This window comes from Octopus bimaculoides, chromosome 3, assembly GCF_001194135.2.
Source record: "Octopus bimaculoides isolate UCB-OBI-ISO-001 chromosome 3, ASM119413v2, whole genome shotgun sequence".
NCBI lineage: Eukaryota > Metazoa > Mollusca > Cephalopoda > Octopoda > Octopodidae > Octopus > Octopus bimaculoides.
In genome coordinates, this window is record NC_068983.1 from 142,781,617 (window position 1) to 142,803,065 (window position 21,449).

Below are 21,449 nucleotides of genomic sequence, written 5' to 3' on the forward strand. Positions count from 1 at the left end.
CAAACCCTAACCCTGACCCTAAACCTAACCCTAACACTAGTTTTGTGAGATTTGACTGTTATTTCTAGCATGTAAATAGCCTGCTTGGTGGGGGCGGGGAATTGAAATTTTTCAAAAAATTTTTTTTCAGAATCGGAATCTCCATAGACTAAAACGTGGGATTCCGTAAAAAAAATTAATAAATAAGTGGGGGGGGGGAAGGTTCAGATTACATATAGTCCATCTCTACCAAACGATAATTTCAGCTGTTTGAAATACAGAAAATAATACTTTTAGTTGCAGAAAAGTATAATATAATGGGACCACAAAAATCTCTTGCTTTTTCCTCTCTTCGTGCATAACAACAAACAGGTGGTCGCAAGCATCTTTTCTCACCAAAAAGGTATATTTCTATATTATTATTATTGTCTTGTGTAGGGAAATGAAAAAAATGTTATGTAAAATAGAATTTCGTGGAATTTATGTTCATTTCTATCTCAACGTTTTCTCAGTAAATATTTCTTTGGGTGGAACTGGGAAATCATTATTTTCTTGTCCGCGAGTCAAAACGTCGTAATGGAAAATAAGTCAAGTTCACTATCAGCTGATGTCGAACTTGAACTGGTGAAATAGGTGGGTCTTAATTTTTTTTTTCTTCCTTTAATTTTCATGTCGTACAGAAAAAAAGTGTCTACAGAATGGCAGAAGTTTAACCATCCCCCAGTCCTCCACACAAAAGTGGATGGTGGTAGGAACAAAAGATGAAAAAAAATATTCTTCAAAATTTCATTTTTTAACAAGACTGAAATGGTAATTTCAAGATGAAAGATGGAGAGGGAGTAGGAAAAATTGATTCTTTGAAGAAAAAAAATATTTTACAAGTCTATCAGATGTGTTTTAGACTGGAATACCATTAAATGAGGAAAAATAACGAAAAAGAAGAAAAAATTTAATTGTAGAAGCTATTCGGAAAGCTGGTGGAGGTGGTTGAGACTGTTGGAAAATTTTTTTTTAAGAACCGATATACAATTGTTTGGCAATGTGGGATACTATAAGATGTCGAAAAATCCCGGGAAAAGAAAAATTCAATTCTATTCGTGACAGCTATTTCGAAAGCCTTTTCCGCATTACACTTTTCTGTTTGGCTTGATTGAAATTTTAATATTTCTTATGAGGAGAGTGTTGCGTAACAATAAAAGGTAATCAACCGGCGAATTAAGTTCACGTCACGGTTTCGTTTCCCCATAGTAACCAATTCATTTACACCCTTAGTATCCTCGGGAATGGGATGTCACGTTTTCTCGCAACTTCTGTCACACACAACTCTTCGTAGTTTTCGTTGTCATTCCATGCTGACCTTGAGAACATAATGTGAAAACTACCACCTGTCTATCTACTTAGAATTACGATGACATCATGGCAAATTACACCCGGAAACGACGGATTGCTTAACTAGACCGATTTGAAAAGAAATTAATTTTACTAATGTAATCAAGACATCATTTATTGTAACCCGTTTAGTTATATATATATATAACTATATAAATTATTATAGTGTGCTTATTTCAGTTATGTGTAGAGAATAATTTTCCATATCTTTTTTCTTATGGAAAACTCTAGAAAAGTGAAAAGAATTCATTTTACGGCACTGTCATGGTATTAGCTGTCAGAAATGAAAGTAGAAAAATCCAAACAAGGAATGTTACTGCTGGTTTGAGTTGAAGTCTGTTTCTTTGGCTACTGACTAGCCGGAGCTATCTGTCTGTCTGTCTCTCTCTGTCTGTCTCTGTCTGTCTCTCTCTTTCTATCTATCTATCACTCGTCCACCTTCATTTGTTTCTGTAGAATTTATCAAATTAGAAAATGCATTTCCGTAGAATTTATCAAATTAGAAAATGCGTTTCCGTAGAATTTAAACAAATGAAATTCAGTTTAAACTTTATAAATAAATATATTTCATTTCATGTTCAGTTTAAACTTTATAAATAAATATATTTTTGCATTATACATTATTGTTTTTAAAAACAAATCACATACACCAATCAGCACCACCAATGACCACCACCACCACCACCACGCGTAATCCAAAGTTGGAATTAATCACCGCGATATTGCCATCGTCACCGCTACAACAGAAAATAGTATTAATTGGCTTAAGAGACATGGACTTTTAAATACCCCAAAAATATGCCCCTCGTGTGGAGCTAGCATGATGGAAGTAGCCAAAAAGTTTTTTTTCCTAATTTGATAAATTCTACGGAAACAAACGAAGGTGGACTAGTGATAGAGAGATAGACAGACAGATAGATAGATAGATAGATAGCTCCGGCCAGTCAGTAGCCAAATAAACAAATTTCAACTCAAACCAGCAGTAACATTCCTTGTTTAGATTTTTCTACTTTCGCTTCTGACAGCTAATACCATGACAGTGCCCATTTTACTGCATTGATATTTTTAGATAGCTATGTAGGCCTTCTTTGTCCAACTTGTGATATATAAATAGAAACGGTCATACACGTTATGTTTTTAATATATGCTGTAGGGATAAGATATTTACAAGTGTAAAATTTTCGACGAACTGGAAAGGAATTAACAATTTAAATGTACACAGCTTAGTAACTGTAGACCAGGCTTGGGATCTATTTTAAAACGGGGGCGCCAGTTTTCATTTATGTTTTATGTAGTGCTTTTGGTACCGAAAGACCTACAAACTTCGTATACTTATCTATTTTGTGTTATAGAACAGAAAAAAATTTTTGTATTCGAATTTATTTCATGTAAAAAATTGTCTTATTTCGATAATTTCTACTAATCACTGACGTCTATTCAGTTGAAAACAGTTAGCGCTGTAACGGTGTATATCGTATTAATCCCCTAACCCTAACCCTAACTAGACTGTTAACCGTAACCGTAACCCTAACCCTAACTCTAGAATCCGAACTCTGAAATTGTTACACACATAGATACGCACAGCGTAATTTATTATATAAACAATATATGCGTATAAATTACGATTAAACCGGATGAAATATGTCACAGGGAATAACATTTTTATGACCGCCCAGCAGTAACTCTATTCAGCTGAATAGACGTCAGTGATTGGTTGAAATTACAGAAATACGACAACTTTAACATGGAATAACTTGCGAATTCCTTTTTTTTGTTAAGAAGACTAAGAGTAAAAGATGTTTTATATGACACATTCTACCAGTGTCCCAAGCTTCAAAGTGTTTCGTTAAGAAAATACTGGCGCCCCCGTTTTAAAATAGATCCCAGGCTTGTTTTCGAAATTAGCTGTTTATGTTAATTAGCACCACTTAACCCTGATGGTGTAAGGGTCAATATTCTTTGCATATAGCGCATCTTTTCTTTCAAACTTGGTTTGTCAGTGTGCAGCAGCAATAAGAATTGAACTTGTTGTTATCGTATTATATATTTTAAAGACATATCACAAAAATAATTGTGGATAACGTGTTATCTCTTAATTACAGTTTGGGTAACCATTGCCTATAATATGAAATATAATGAAGGAAGTTTTGAAAATCCCTACTTTTGTTGACTGCGAAGGAATTATCTTCCTGTGACAGTTTTATGAGATGTGCCAGAAGTCTGGTGCGAAAACGTGACAAGATTTATTGCGAGTTTGGTTTCACTTATCGTCATCATCATCATCGTTTAACGTCCGTTTTCCATGCTAACATGGGTTGAACGGTTTGACCTGGGTCTGGGAAGCCAGGAGGCTGTACCAGGCTCCAGTCTGATCTGGCAGTGTTTCTACAGCTGGATGTCCTTCCTAACGCCAACCACTCCGTGAGTGTAGTGGGTGCTTTTTACGTGCCACCGGCACAGGGGCCAGAGGAGGCTGGCAACGGCCACGATCGGTTGGTGCTTTTTACATGCCACCAGCACGGAAGCCAGTCAAGGCGGCGCTGTCATCGGCCACGTTCGGATGGTGCTTTTTACGTGCTACTGGCACGGGTATCACAACTACAATTTCCATTTGATTTTCATTTTGATGTTGATGTATTTGACTCGATAGGTTTCCTCATGCACAGCAGGTCGCCCTGGAAAATATGCATGATTTTGATGAAATCTCCCGCACCACTCGTTTCATTCCATTGTCATCTCCTCGACATTCAGTCTCTTGAAATCCGTCAAGTACCTCTTCCCACGTCCATAGCCTTCCTCTTCTGCAGATTCCATCTGTATGGATCGCTTGACATATTGTATGTCGTCTAAGATACATATCGCTTCCTTTCTTTCTAGCTTTCACACTCCATTCAGTGATCCCCTCATGCACAGTGAATCCTTTTGTTTGCACCAAAAGATAATAATCCCCTGAACATCTTCCACCCATGCTCTGGCTATAATGCTTCAGAACAAGAGCCTTCCAAGCATTTGAAATAATTTATTTCATGGCTTATCCTATTATAACTACTTCTTTGCATCTTCAAGTTATAGAGTCCTCTGTCAACTTGATTGTGATCCCACTGCACTAGTACACTTATAATTTGCACTGAATATACTATATTCTTTTACTCTTTTACTTGTTTCAGTCATTTGACTGTGGCCATGCTGGAGCACTGCCTTTAGTCGAGCAAATCGACCCCAGGACTTATTCTTTGTAAGCCTAGTACTTATTCTATCGGTCTCTTTTGCCAAACCGCTAAGTTACGGTGATGTAAACACACCAGCATCGGTTGTCAAGCGAAGTTGGGGGGAATATATTTTCCATCTTGCTGGGAGCTATTGAATGTTGTCCCAGTTTTTAAGAATAATGATGAGCCATCTGAGGTACCACAGGGTGAGACAGTCAAACCACTTTATCATCTGATCTTGGGGTTCTTATATTGGTAGGTCTGCTTCTCATAAGGCTGGGTTGTTGTATTGGTCAAAGGACTACCTCACATCCAAGGCCATTTTGTATCTTTACAAGTCCACAATTCATCTGTATATAGAATACACTTGTCATATTTGGGCAGGTGCAGCATCTTTTCACTTGACCAGGTTCAGAAGTGAGTCTCTAATTTGATTGGTCCTGCTCTTACTTCAACTCTACAACTTTTGTCGCATTGATGTGACATCACCAATCTTAGTTTTTTTCTATCATTATCGCCACAGAAAGTGCTCTGATGAACTTTCACTCTTAGTTCCAGATCACCTTGTTCCATCTCGCCTTACTTGAAACTCATAGTGTCTTCATCCAAATGCTATTGTGTTTTCATGAATAATAAATCTTTCTACGGTTGTAGCTTTTTTTCTCGAGCTGCCAGACTTTGGAACTCTCATCCATCTCATTGTTTTCCTCCTTATGACCTGAATTCTTTCAAGTTGAAAGTAAATTCATTCCTTTCGTTTTAATTTCTCTTTCTTCATAGTCCTTTACACTCAATGGTTTCTTGTCTTATTTAGGGCTTTCATATAGTTTTTGTATGTGGCAGATGCTCAGGAGCAATAAACACTGAAAATGTGCAGAAAACAACCTTTGCTACACTCCAGGGAGGGAGAAAAACTAGAAGTAGTTGATAGCTTCCACTACCTAGGTGACCAAGTTTGTAGCAGGGCGGGTGCGCTGAAAGTGTAGCTGCTAGAATAAGAATAGCCTGGGCAAAGTTCAGAGAGCTCTTACCATTGCTGGTGACAAAGGGCCTCTCACTCAGATAAAAGGCAGACTGTATGATGCATGTGTACGAACCGCCATGCTCCATGGCAGTGAAACGTGGGCCGTGACTGCTGAGGACATGCGTAAGCTCGCAAAAAACGAAGCCAGTATGCTCCAATGGATGTGTAATGTCAGTGTGCATACTCAACAGAGTGTAAGTACCTTGAGAGAAAAGTCGAACCTAAGAAGCATCAGTTGTGGTGTGCAAGAGAAATGATTGCGCTGGTATGGTCATGTGGCGAGAATGGATGAGGATAGCTGTGTGAAAAATTGCCACACCCTAGCGGTTGAGGGAACCTGTGGAAGAGGTAGACCCAGGAAGACCTGGGATGAGGTGGTGAAGCACGACCTTTGAACTTTAGGCCTCACCGAGGCAATGACTTGTGACCGGGACCTTTGGAAATATGCAGTACGTGAGAAGACTCGGCAAACTAAGTGACAGCATAATCTGTGGCCTCTGCCAGAAGTGTAGCCAGCTTACTTATTCGTATCTTTACTTCATTGGACACTAAACTCTGCTTGCGAAGACTTGTTGAGACAAGTGAATTTGAAATTGAAATCAAACCAGATTCGATGACTGGCACCCATGCCAACCTCTCCTTCATTGGACACTAAACTCTGCTTCCGAAGACCTGTTGGGGCAAGTGAAATCAAAATCGTAATTGAACCATATTCGATGACTGGCACCTGTGCCTTGGATCACTAACAGCACTGTCCGAGCGTGATCATTACCAGAGCAGCTGTCTGGCTTCCATGCTAGTGGCCTGTAAATAGCACCATTTAAGCATGATCGTTACCAGCGTCGCCTTACTGGCACTTATGCCGGTGGCACGTTAGAAAATCATTTGAGCAAGGTCGTCAGTGCCGCTGGACTGGCTCCTGTGCAGGTGGCACGTAAAAAGCACTATTTTGAGTGTGACCGTTGCCAGTACTGTGTGACTGGCCCTCGTGCCAGTGGCACGTAAAAGCACCCACTACACTCTCGGAGTGGTTGGCGCTAGGAAGGGCATCCAGCTGTAGAAACTCTGCCAGATCAGATTGGAGCTTGGTGCAGCCATCCAGTTCACCAGTTCTCAGTCAAATCGTCCAACGCATGCTAGCATGGAAAGCGGATGTTAAACGATGATGATGATGAATAATTACTAATTACTCATGATAGCATAAAAGGATAATTACACGTGCTTGTTTGAAGTAATGATAAAATAAACTTGTACACTGGTGGTTGTTATATTTCTAAAAAAATATTTCATTCAAGAACTTAGTTTACATGGTTTGAATTGTTGAAAATTTAATATACTCTTCAATGAGAACCAAGTCATTTTAGACATCAAGCAATTAAGTAACATGTCCACGGTGCCATAATGCTAAAATGTTAAAAGAAATGGGGCAACAATAGTTTATTATTATAAAAATAAAATCAAAATACCCTACAAAATAGATCAAATGCTTTCATTTATGTTCTGGATTCATGTATCATTACTGTTTGCTTTATCTTTCATCCTTTGCATGTGTTTAAGTACTACAAGTTTGACTTTGTGCTTTATCAAAACAAAATATTTAAATAACTTTAAATGCTACATTAAACTGTGTTGGATTGATGATCAGGAGGCATCATCATCTTCCTCATCATCATCATTGTTTAACGTCCGCTTTCCATGCTAGCATGGGTTGGACAATTTGACTGAGGACTGGTGCAACCGGATGGCTACACCAGGCTCCAATCTAATTTGGCAGAGTTTCTGCAGCTGGATGCCCTTCCTAACGCCAACCACTCAGAGAGTGTAGTGGGTGCTTTTACGTGTCACCCGCACGAAAACGGCCATCAATCAATATATAAAGATTTTGACTCTATTATCTATGGTGAAGTACATGTGACCATAGCATATTGAAAAGTGTTAAGGAGTGGGATGGTAAAGTGCTTCACTACAACATCAGTTCAGCTGTTTTCATGTCAGCTGCCACATACAGTTCTCTCTTCTTCATTGAATAGCAGTAGTAAAGCTGCAATAGTCCAATGATAAGATAAATTTTCATTATCATGAAATCTTAGAAATTATATACGATTAAAATATTTAAAGAATATCAGGTTTTAGTATTTCTGCTAACCTTACCAAGAAGAATGGACCACCCAGTATCATACAAAGTAATTACACAAATTTCAAAGTAGTAAGAGTTTCTTTATTCAAACTGAAATAACCCTCTATGAGGTGGTAGGGCCAAATTTGTAAATCACTGATCTAACTGATTAAGCTGTATTTTATCAGGGGTTATAGCTATCTAAAAGTTTAGGATGTTGGCTTGTTTGGTGGAGTTGACTATTTATATCCCATTGCTGGAATGATGCTGCCTCACAAGCAAAATGCAAAATTCTAGTTCATATAGCCAAAGGGAAATAGTTCACAAACTGTAAATGAATTCAAGAGAGTAATAGTAAATGATTAACTAATAGGCACCATTAGCTTGTTTGAGGAAGGTCTTCAAAGTTAGTTTTGAGCATTCTGTGACATATCTGCATCATCTTATTTGTAAAATTTCAGGATACTGTTAATTTTCCACATCACTGGATCTTTCAGCATTGATGCCTCCTCATAATCATTCTAACAGTTGTCACAGTAGTGGATTTTGCTGCCACTTTTGATTGTGCATTGTCGATTACTGTAGAGTATTATGAAAGCAAATGCCACTGAAACTGCTTTGGCAAGTTAAATATACCATTCCACTTTGTTAATCAAAAGATAAAACAAATGGATAAGAAAGTTTGAAGCCACATGTTATCTTCAGCATCTCTTCAATTCAGCAAGAGATTGATCATTATTAACACCTTTAGCTGAGGAGTTTATTCAAGTAGAGGTGTTGGTCATTCTATGCATGATCTTCAGATCATGTTGAATGGGTTTGTAGGTACTTAAAGGCATATTGGTCTGAATTAATGAAATCTGTTCTGCTTGCTTTACAAGCAATTGGCTCTTAATCACATCTAGATACATTGGGTGAAATTGTTTGGGGATGTATACCCTGCCAAGTTGTCAATTTAGGAATTAAAGTAAGCAATACTTCAGCCTAGTCTCAAATTGAGATCAGTCTCACAAATCCATATATTCCAAGCACAGGTACACTCAACCCTTATCTAAATCTGTAAAACTTAGAGGTATTGAACATTTACCAATACAAATAGTAAACAAAGATTGCACATATACTAGTATTGCATAAACATAAGTATTGTGTTAATTTGCATTACTAAAAACATTAAGAACTAATCCAATATATCCTCATTTGAATTACTAAATACAGCAGGCACTTTTCGATGGAGAATCTATGAAAACATTAACTTGTTTTTTTATATCAGCACCTTACTCAGCTACACAAATTAACTCTGTAAACATCTCTGAGTTTATTTACAGAGTTAATTGTATTTTACAGAATTCTTCTAAGATTGATAATTAGCTATACCATGTATTTATAGCATATAATTACTGAATAGTGAATGGTTTTTGCTAAATCTACAAAGATTTGAACATTTAACTCCCTATATGTAGTTGTGAGCAGTTTTATTAGTTAGGAAAGAAAAGAAACCTTCAAAGTGCAGGTATCTATTCAGTCAGTGATCAGTTCTAGTTTCCATAACATTGAGTGGATATGAAAATGTTCCTTTAGGCAGGATGTTGGTTTATTCTTGGTAGGTTTTTTTTTCCTGCAAGAATGTTAAATTAGCCATGTGCTATGCAAATACTGGTAACATCACAAACTTCCACAAAATTGACTGTGACGTTGAAGTTCTTTATGGAATAGTGTAGCAGCTGTCTTGAAATGGTGTTGAGAAGTATCATGTATTGTAGTGTCCTGCAATACAGTATAGAAGGCTAATGGAGTGTGATGTGCATAAATATGGCTATGTTAGTATGGTTTCACAAATACATGATTCTGGTTTCAATGGCACTCTGTAATACCTCGAGTAAGTATCTCCTACTGTAGCCTTGAGTTGAGAGGAATTTGGCAGGTAGAAGCTGTACTGAAACTTGTGTGTATGTGTGTAACTAGCAGTGAAAAAAAAAAAAAGAAACCCAGTAAACTGACTGTTTTCAATCAAGGTCTTCTGTGATATTTGTTCTGCCAGAGCGTCAGTGACATGATTTGTCATTTTCTTATAAATTCAGTGCAGTGATTGACCCTGTAAAACCTATAACCAATGATGCTATTGTCCACAAAATGTGATTTATGAAATAAAATTATAAAATGAATAATGTAGCTGTATATTGATGTGCTTGCTACATTTCCAATATTTTCATGCTTCAAGCAAATGTTTTGAGATATTTGCATTTTAACAAAATTAATAAAAGCTATGCTCAGTTCCAGTTTATGGCATTAACCCTTTAGCATTTAAACCGGCCATATCCGGCCAAAAGTATTCTGCCTCTTTTATGTTCAAACTGGCCAGATCTGGTCTCTCATACCAACCCTACAATATTGTTTTAAAAATTAACAGCTACCTCATCGAAATCTCATAGCTACAAGATAATGCATGGTTAGTTCAAAACAATGTGGATGAAAAAGCATCAATTTTGGCAGAATAATGCGAACACTAAAGGGTTAAGCAGATTGTTGAAATGCTTCAGATGGTCTGTTAGCTATTCTCAATAGTTTAGTGATCTGAGTTCTGTAGATTTGTGTACTGTCACAAAAAACAACTGATCTCTCAGTTTCTGGCTTAATATATGCACTCAGCTATTTTGCTCTAATGATATTAGTTTATATCTTAAAGCCAGAACTTTTCTAATATCTCTACATTAATTATATGATTCGATCCTTTTGTAGAAGTTTGTTACTTCTATTTTGTTAGACATGGAATTAGAAATTTTGTCAGTTGCATGAAAACATTTTCTATTATTGGGTTTCTTTTTTTTTTTCTCTTTTACCAGCTATTCTTTAATGACATGCACTTTTTATCAGAGACAGTTAATATAATGTTGTTCATATGAGTAATAAAAGAAGGGGAATGGTTGTGTATATTTACTATTGGACCATCAGCTTATGGAGTTTGAATCCAATTCTGCTTCAAGTAGTTCATTATTCCTTGGCAGTATACATTGTTTCATCAAGCTACAAAGAACAGTAACCAGATCTTCAGGATAAAGTCTCCTATTCAGGGAAAGATTCATCTTATTTGTTTAACACTATGAAACTGGGGCTAAGTATTAGTTCCAATGAACCACTTGGATCTCCAGGAGATATTCAAATTACTATATTTTCATGGAAGTATTTACATAATAGTATTATTGCTGTAAAGTGATTTGAACTGTATCCTCTGGAGAGACAATATGAATTTGAACAATGTATTAGTAATTTATATTTATTCCTATGTGCTTATGCCTTTTGTAAAATTGCTCTTTAAATCATTCTTCATTCTGAAATAATTTAGATTCTCATTTTTTTTTTACTGTGTGTCTAAAGATGGAACCCGTGACTGACTGATTATAATTTGTTTTATTGTGTGAACATAAATCCATGTGCATACAAATACATATTCATAAATACACACATATATACACAGCAAAAAATTGCCTTGGAACTTTGTTGTTTTGGAATAGTGATATGGGTCAACCAATATAATAAACAAGTAAAAGTACAAATGTTAGAAATCATTATGAAAAACCTGTATTGAATGTAAATAAATAGTTTACTCAGTTGACTGTGTGAAGTATCTTTTGTTTAAATTCTGAATAGAGAAATTAAATAACAACAATAATGCTAAATATTAGAATACATCTGTTCATAAGATAATAATTTTTTTGACAACTATCCTCATGAAAGGTTTTTGTTTAATATTCCCACCTAAACTGTGGTTTCATTAAAATAAAACACCCGATGACAAATATCAAATTGATTGAAACAGCATATTGAAAAATTTTTCATCTCTAAAAGATATCATTAGTCTGAAACATAATCTTATTTACAACTCATCTCAGACATTTAATTTTTAACCATTCTTAGCAAGGATTAATTTTGTCTTTGTAGGAGATTGGTTAGGTTGAATGAATTAAGACTAGTATATGACTGAATATTTTTATTTTATTGCTTCTGTTAACTGTGGTATAATTTACATGTAGAATATAATGGGTGCAGCTAAACAGTGTAATTCAATTTAGCAAAGCCCTTGACTATTTTTGCCAAGAAACTGTGTTTTTCTTAATGAGAGTTTCTACTGATCAAATCCAAAGTGATAGTGGTCTGCCAACCTTAGGCTTGGCAGTTTATATACAGTTTATAATCATACAACCAGCATTATTGCTTCTGTGTCTCTGACAAATACTTTTCACTTTCATTAATTTGCTTAATACAATGAAGTACAGTTCACCATTACAGTAGAACAAGTAGAATATTTGAGCATGATACAGCTGGTTTAAATGCTAAAGGGTTAAATCACATACTTCCATCTAAGAAAGGGACACATTAGATGTGATCCAAGGTACACTGCATTTAGGAAAAAAAGTGAGATCTTTAAGCACAGGTTTGCTTGATTAGAAATCCCTTGAACAATAAAAAGAGCCTTGAAAATTTATGATCAAATTCTCTAATGGTTTTAGTGAGAATGTGTGGAAGCTTAAGAGAATCACCCTCATCACCAAGCTGAAAGTCTGCCTTGCAGCTGTTGGAATTTTAAATGCCTATGATCCTGGATTGTCTATAGGAGACGTACAAGATAACAATTTACACATGAGGTGTCTCCACATATTTAGCACATTCACCTGAAATTTGACATGGAGGGTTTTCAAGCTAACCTCTCATGCCTGTACACTCTTTTTTAGAAGGCCCATGTGAAATGGACTGAGAATCTTACTGCAGCTTCTCTGTGACGAACTCTGTCAGGGAATGTATACTGTTGGGAGTGCAAAATACTCCAAGAAACTGCTTGCTCTAAACTGACCCAACTGGCACTTGTCCAAACTACTGAAAGCAAAAGAACTAATGTTACTGAGAAGAAGCATTCGTTTTCCAAAGCTAAATGCTGCATCTTTTATATGTGTCCTTCATGTGAGAGAGGATTCTTAGCCTTGGATAGGCCTCATCAACCCATCAGACCACACCTGCAAGCTAATCCTGAGTTTTGATCATCTTTGACAATGAAGGACATGCAGGAAAGGAAGGAAAATATTTAGACATGAGAAATTTATGTAAAACCATGTTCACTATTAGAATACAGCCAAAGTGACAAGACCTTTTTTCACTCTTCCTTACTTTCAGATGAAGGGTAAAGGTTTGAATTGTTAGTCTTCCTCATAGCAATGAACTTATTAAACACTTCTACAACTTCTGATTATAAGTTATGACTCTTCCCAAGTATAAATCATATAGATTTATTGTTTCTGTCACAGACCGTCACCATTTTCCTTGGACTCTGGATTTTACTCTGCATAAAATCAACATTCAGTTCTGTCCCACTTTGCTAAAAGAAGGCTTTAAAAATTTTTTCTTTTGGTTAGGCTCTTGGTCTAATTTTGTAAATGCAAGGAAAAATTGATTGAGTTGTCCTTTATGTATTACTGACATTTGTTTTATCAATTCTAAATGAATAAAAGACAATGATAACCACAGTGGTATTTTAATTTAGAGATCAGTTGGCAGAAATGAAGGAACACCAGAGTAAATATGTTATGATATTTAATTTTGTCTGTCTACATTCTGAATTCAGTGCCAGTTTGTCATTAAAATAAATACCGGAATTACTTGGAAATCCAGTAAGCTTTCTCCTTGTGTTGGGGAAAAATTGATCAGGTCTTATCAGGAAAAAAGTATTTTAGTATTACTATAGAAGTAACATAAATAGAAACAGTGGAAAGAATGAAAAAGTAAATATTATTATTTATGTATTTATAATTTTCTTTTTTATAGTTTTTGTAGTTTCCAATATGCGTGGAAGTGGAAGTAACAGTAAGGTACAATCACCAGTTTCTCCCAAGACCCCATCAATGTCTCTGCGTGAAGAAAAAATTATTGAGGACTATTTTCAGCTTATCAGTGAATTCAATTTTGATCAAGCCAGAGAGTTAACTGTGAGTTTTGTTGTATTTTGTTTCATTTTTATTTTTATTATATGTTTTTTTTGTTTTTTTTTTAAATTTCTTATTTCAATCTTTGTCCTTTTTGAATATATTTCATATTTTGATATGCATCAAGAAAAATGACTCTTTGTGGATGGGCAAGTTAAGATGTTGCATTATAGTTGAAAGGCTGATAGTTCATATCCTCTAACCAGAACTAGTGTCCAAAATTAAGATACGTAACACTTGCAGGCACAGTTCAACAATCTATATCATATAGTTTCAGTGAAAGAACAGAGATGACATAGTGTATAGGAACTCTTTAGTCGTGTAAGAGATCAGTTCTCTCTGTTGTCATTTTTACAACTGGATGTCCATTCTATCACCAGCCACTCCACAGTGTGGACAGGGTGCATTTTATTGTCACACACAACACTTTTACATTTTAGCTAGTGTGTATAAAATGTGTGCTGTTATTGTTTAGACTCTGGGCAGCTTTGATTGAGCAACATATAATGCAGATCCTATATAAGAAGCTGCTCTGACCACCACTCCTCTTCTCATAGTTTAGCCTCATCCCCTAGCAAGAAGCTGACCTCCTCCTCTGCCACATCCCCAGGGTTCAAAATCCTTCGTGCTGCATGGCAACCTCAATAGTGCAGGTGACATGGAAAAAAGCACCCAGTACATGCAGTAAAGTGATTAGCATTAGGAAGGGCATTCAGTTGTAAAGTAAAAACCATACCAAAGCAGATATTGGAGCATGATGCAGTCCTTGGTCTCATCAGATCTTGTCAAACCATTCAACCCATGCCAGCACAGATCATGGACATTAAATGAGGATGATGATAATTATATTCCAGTTTTATCTATTCCTACAAAGTGTATTTAAAGCATAGTGCATTTAAGACTATATTGTCCAATGTACCTTTCCTATTTTCAGATGATAGATATGGTCGAAGACGATTTGGCTGTTATTTCTAGTAGGTTGAGCAACCAACTCTGTTGTTGGTTCGTATTTTTATATGTGTAGTGACAGCTTGTCAATCATCATTTTGTTTTCCCTGAAGTTGTTTTTAACTAATTGATCTGACATGTAAATACATAGTTTATTGCTGAGCCAGTATTGTATAATACAGAGATTATATAATACTGTCAAAAACAGAGCTTCTATTTAGTCACGTGACCTGCTAGAGTAGCCAAATCTTCTTTGAATCACACTTTACCATTGTAAAAATGAACTTATTGAATTCTAGATATACTATAGCTAGGAAAAAAGATAAGATTGTCCATTGCTGTAATGCCTTTGAATATAGATCTGCTTGATTAGGGCTATGTAGCAACATTATCTTAATTTCAAATATACTTTTCCTTTTTTAAAGTTTTGTTTAACTATACCTTATTCCTCCTCCAAGATGCTTTATTATAATGTTAAACCGATTCAGTACTTGACTGCTACTTTATTTTATTGACTCAGAAGTATGGAAGGTAAAGTTGTCTTGGCTGTATTTGAACTTGGAATATAAAGGGCTATCAATAAATACTGCATACATTTTGTCCAATGCTCTAACAATTCTATCATTTCAAAATTGTTAAAAACAATTCTCATCTAATCTTCATTACCATGTTTTTTGTTTTGTTTGTTCAATGCAGGAAAGAGAAAGAGATTTCACAAAATCGAACATTACTTCACATTGGCATATGTTTGTCAATGCACTGATTTTGTTAGCAAATGATGAGAAATCGTATATGTCTTTATCATTTCTTGGTCCTAAATGGTTTTCAACTAGACATAAAGATGTGAGTAAATATATTTATATATTTAATTTTCATTATAATGCTGATGTGGTGTTTTAAAAGTTTAGTTTTGTTATTTAGTTTTAAAATAATACCCACTGTCTTTTGAAAATTGTTCTACTATTATTGCATTATGAATTGGGTACTTAATTATTTGATGATTGGTAAATAACTTGGCTAAATTTTTCATTATAGCTTAAACTGTAAATGGTGAATGATGGCATATCTGTATAGACATGCCATCCAGTGTTCACTTTTGTACATTTATTTGATTATTCTTCCACCATTTTTTCAGTTTCAATGATTCTCGTAATGATTCAATCTGTAATGACTCAAGTGAAGGAAATAATGATTCTTCCATCATTACTTTTAGTAGAAGTATGGTGGAGTCTGTGCTTTGTCAATGAAGTTAGTATAGAACTGAGATATATCTTTTGTAACTGCCAAATAATATTGGTTGTTGACTGATATTTTTCTCACTGCATATTTATTTCTAGTTAGAATTTTTAATGAAGTCTTCATTGAATGTATTAATACTAACTTAATATTTAAATAAAAAGGCAGGAATAACTATAAACTGAACATGTTGATAAGTTAGTCAGAGGAGGAGTACCTACAATTGTTGCCAGATACTCTTAGACTGATAAGATCAGTGTGGTTACTATTCTATTTGAACATTAGATGTCTACTGGAAAAATATAGCTATGGTGGAACATATATAGAGGGTTGCTGTACAAAAGAGAAAATTCGAGGATAAAAACTGGTTTAGTGGAAGATCTGGGAGGAGGAATACAGTTGGAATTATAGGAGGGAAGAGGAGTTACTGAAAAACTGAAGAATGTTTGTATTATTTTTGTTATAGACTAGTGCAGAGAGTAAAGCAGCACTCATGACCTTTACGAGATCTCTGAAACATATGAAGGACAAAAGGTGGAAGAAACCATGATTCATGGATTGCTTTCATAGGAAGCTATGTATTAAGATTCTGAGTGATCTTTAAACAAGAACTTGTTCTGACTGTTGGCAACTGAGTGAATTCTGCTAAAAGCACTCAAAGATCAGATAATGTCAGATAATGTTAACACCAGTATCAGGCCACAGCTTTGGTTTTAGTCTAGTAGGCAATCCAGAAGAGAAGAAACTGCTTTAGTTCACAGAGGATGGCAGAGTTATTCCACCACAACAAAACTACTCACATTTTCTCAACAGAAATTTAATAAAGGTCATAGAAATCGGAGTTAGTTCTGGGAGGAACATTTGCTCTCTGGCTGAAGTTGAATACTTTGAAAAGTAATTACAGGAAGCAGAATTAATAATTGATTGGTCTGTATTTTACCAACCTCACAAGAATAAAAGTTAACCTTTCAGTTGGTTGGCAAGCACATTCACACATATGCACACACACATACACGTACAAATATATATACACACATTCATACATGCTCCCACATACACATATGTATCTATGTCACTTTAAATGAAGTGTGCAGTAATGCACAATAGGTCATTTTGTCATCACTGATAACCTGATTTTCTTGTGTAATGTATCCAGGCAAATTGTATGCAGATACCATACCTCTTCAAGCTATAGACTATGCCTGGTACTAAAAATCACAAGCTGTAGTAAATAAAGTGCTTTAAGAAATAACCAAGTCTTTTTATTTCAGATTTGGTTTGTTGAAAATCATTCTATGATGTATACATGTACACGTGCTCACATACATGCACAGATGCGTGCACACACACACACGCCCCCCCCACACGCCCCCCCACACAGAGTGGTGAGTTGTTTCTACCCAGCAGCGCCTATTTTCATCTATATGTAGTGGGCATCATGTGAGTTAAATATCTTAGCTGTAGACACAACAGTGTCACTGGCAGGCCATGAAGCACCAACCTTTCGACCAAGTGTTTGTGTATGTGTTAGTGTGTTTTTGTTCATTTGTTTTATGCCCACTTTTTCTTGGTAACATAGGGTAGATATATATATATATTATTGAAGCATTGTTTTATAGTCAAATTCTCTTCCTGACACTAACCCTTACCTGTTTTCAAGTAAGGATTCCCTTATTTCACTCTTCTTTAAAGGTGTGAAGTGAGTAGTCAATTTGTTGATAAAAGTGACTGCAACACCATTGGCACTTTCATTGAGTACAAATGTAAACACATAGGCATGTGCATTTGCATGCTCACACACACATACACAGAGACTTCTTTCAGTTTTTAGCTGCCTAATTTACTTACAAGGCTTGGTCAAGCATGGCAATGTGGTTCAGTCATACTGTGTGACACCTTGGATGTTTTTTACCGCAGTTAACCAAAGCCGTGTGATTTGGTAGATATAAAAAATGTTTGCATGTGTGTATGTTTTCTTGTCTTGACATCATGTGTTAATTGCAAACATTTTTCATTGTCTTACAAGCTGTGACATCTGTTTGCAATCCTCTCTGAAAACATGTCCTGACTAGAGAAAAATATTACTTTGTTTGGAAACAGGTGAAGGTTGGTGACAGAAAAGCATCCAGCTCTAGAAAATCTGCTTCTACAATGCTCATCTTACTCCGACAAGTATGGAAAAGTAGACGTTAAAATGATGACAGATTTGAAACTGTTTAGTTTTGTATTTCCATCACTTTTCAATGTGACTAGTGTAACATTAGTCTTGTTAAAAACGGGAAATGCAAAATTCTTGAGTAGTAATAGAGAAAAGCTTCAGTTTCAAATATATAGAATCTATTGGGTCATCCCATAAATAATGTGGTTTTTTTAATACTTCTATTTTTCAAAATTAAGATAAACAAAGTTCTTTTTTAATTTAAAATATGCTCTCTTTCATTTTCTACAATGCTTTTCCATCTATCTGATAGACTTGCAAGGCCCCCTCTTCTAAAATTCACTTGTCTGTGATGAAAAATACTCCTCCAGTACTGTTCTGACCTTTGGGTTTAAAAGTTCAAAGTGGACTAAACCTTTCATATCCCACCAAACAGATAACAACACCTTACGTGGGTGAAGACCTTCTGTAGCCTGGGGTGCCGATGTTTCTCCTTTCCCTACCCATTGTCTTCAGTGCTAGACATTTTTATATAGAACCCATTTCTCATCACCAGTCACTATTTGGTCCAAAAAAGGTTCATTTGTGATGTAACAGCAAAGAAGAGCACATATTCACTCTCTGTGTGCGATTAGACACGGAAAGTTTGGGAGGAACTCATTAACCCAATTTACTGACTTTTTCAATAGTACACAGATGTCGATGAATGGTTGAATGATCAAATCCAAGCTTCTCTGTTAGTTCCTCAACAGTTACGATGGAATTTTGTTCCACCAGGGTTTGCAGACATTCTTGTCAAGATCTACAGATCTTCCAGGATGATCTTTTAGGCTGTAATTTCTGGCTTGGAATTTCTGGAATTACTGTTGACACTGGCTTACATTTATTGTCTGATCTTCATATACTTCATTAATATTCCTCACACTTTCCATTGCGTTGTTGCCTTTATTGAACTCATAAAGCAAAATATGCTGAATATGCTCCTTTGTCACTTCCATTATAGCTTTGAAAAAATAGCTGCTAAAATTGAACTGCACTCTTCAAAATTTGCACTAAGAATAATTATAAAGTAAAATTACTACCTGCTTTTATAGCAAGTTGATGCAGGTAGTTTATCCTGTCCTGGTCTGATTTTTAACTCATACAATTGAAGAAACTGCATTATTTATGAGATAACCCAATACTTAAATGCTTTTTTTCCTTTTTGTTTGTAAATTCAAATGTGTAAATCGTCATCATCATTTAACGTCCATTTTCCATGCTGGTATGGATTGGACAGCTTGATAGGAACTGGTAAGGCCAAGGGCTGCACAAGGTCTCATCTGTTTTGGCTTGGTTTCTACAACTGGATGCCCTTCCTAATGCCTATCATTTTACAGAGTGTACTGGATGCTTTTTTACATGACACCAGCACTAGTGCTTTTTATGTGACACTAACACCAGTGCTTTTTACATGACACCAGCACCAGTGCTTTTTACGTGGCACCAACACCAATGGTTTTTATGTGGCACCTTGATTTTAGGATATCATTTCTGTTGTGGTGGGCAGTTCTTCTTAAGTACAGCAATGTGCCACATATCTAGATCCTCTGTCATCTCCTTTGTAAGGCTTAGCGTTTTGAGATCTGCCTGCAATACTTCATCCTGTGTCTTCCTGAGTCTCCCTCTTCAACAATATCCCTCTACTTTAAGTGATTGACACTTGTTTATGCAACTATCCTCTTCCATCTGCTTCAGGTGACCAAACTGGTGCAGTCTCCTCTCTTGCATACTGCATGTAATTCCTATTATGTCTAACTTTTCTCTCAATACAATAGTGCTGTGTCACACATATACACTGACATTCCAATCTCTTCTTGTTTCAGCCTGGTCAAAAGAAATCAGTTGTTAATAATAAACACCTTGTGAGATTTTTAATGTTTTGTTTATATGTCAATATTTATTTAATCTTTTAACAAATTTGTTTTTTGTTTGTAACTCAGACCCTGCGGAATTCATACCAAAATTTGATTGCAGACTTTCGAAAGATCTATGAGAATGTTCAACAAAATGAACCACATGTTAACTTAGATGTGTTATTGGGTCATTTGTGTGAACACCTTGAACACTTTCCAATGGCTCGCTTAAGAACTATGGATCTGTATCCTTAATACTTTTATATTTATGTGTTTCTGTACCCCTCACTTCTATATTAATTTTTGTTCTTTTTCAGCTCCACATGAACCTTGATTGAGTATACCTTGATAGTTATCATTTCTTGACATGACCACCCAATCTTTTTTCAAACATCATGTATCTAGGACTACAACATCTGATATGTGCATTTTTTCTAAGTTAACAGAGTGTGTTTTGAGGGAGATTTGACTGATGCCTAAAGGAAGACTTGAACTTGGTACCATAAGCTAAAGAACATGAAGAATTGATAAAATGAAGTTTTAGTCAATTACTGGGGTACCATGTAAAAGGCACTCTGTCCCCTCTGCTGGGTGGTTAGTATTAGGAAGGGCATCCAGCTATAAAAGCTATGCCAAAACAGACACACAAGTCCGGTGCAGGATGGAAGGTGGATGTTAAATGATGATGATGATGATGAATTTATCAGCCATTCCTCTCCCGCAAAGTCCTGGTTTTGTGCCTGCAGTAAAAGCAATTATGAAACAGTGTATGCAATGTTATTAACAAAAAGTTCTTATGTAAAATTATGATGGAAGATTTGAATTTGGATTTGAACACTTTAAAATGAAATTTCATGTCCCTGATTGAAAGATGGTCTAAAGTTGGTTGGTATGAAAAGGGTTAAAACTAAATAAATGCTTTGTACTTTGAAGTCTTCCTTGACTCTGTTAGCTATGAGCAGCTGACTACTATTGGCAACAATAGAAATTTCAACTATGAAGATCCAGTTATAGTTTGTACTGAAATTGTTCACACATACCAGAAATGCTTTCATCATCCCTTGTTAAGCCATCTGAAAACAAGCTTTAAGTATGTAAAGAATTTGCTCTTTCCTAGTATTTTTTTCTTCTGATTGTTAAAATTCTTACTTGATGTGAAGTAAAATAAAAACGCTTTTTCTTTTATTCCATGAAAGAAGTTTATCTCAAAACTAAACCGAACAATTTATATGTTGATAGCTTAACGTTCTTTAGTCAAGGGTGGTAGGTGAGGATTTTACAAGTCAAAGGGAGACAATTTATACTTCTGTCTGGTACTGCATTGTGTCTCCAGGGTACTAATTAATGTATTTTTAACTTTTAGGAAAGGAATACAAGCCTTATCAAAGGATTACTTTTGCTTAGCGATAAGTCAACCCTGATTGATTAGACTTATGATTAAAGGCGTTCCACTCACGCCCAGATTATACTGGCATTATTATTATTAGAAATGGGTGAAGCAACTTAAGCCATCCCTATATATATAT

At 35.6% G+C, this 21,449-nt stretch overlaps 1 protein-coding gene across 4 annotated transcripts in view; it reads left to right on the plus strand.

Annotated features, from left to right (window-relative positions):
• Positions 1-21,449, plus strand: part of LOC106878288 (KICSTOR subunit 2) — a 56,198-nt gene that overhangs the window by 9,947 nt on the left and 24,802 nt on the right. For 2 of the 4 annotated variants that reach the window (XM_014927467.2, XM_052966601.1), the window contains exons 2-5: positions 13,529-13,689; positions 15,331-15,477; positions 20,011-20,168; positions 20,876-21,013. In XM_014927467.2, the coding sequence (XP_014782953.1) occupies positions 13,546-13,689; positions 15,331-15,477; positions 20,011-20,168; positions 20,876-21,013 (587 nt within the window). In that variant the 5' untranslated portion in view covers positions 13,529-13,545. Of the gene's footprint in view, positions 1-182; positions 383-589; positions 613-13,528; positions 13,690-15,330; positions 15,478-20,010; positions 20,169-20,875; positions 21,014-21,449 lie in introns of those variants that run through there. The other 2 variants (XM_014927468.2, XM_014927469.2) reach the window with 2 other exon arrangements.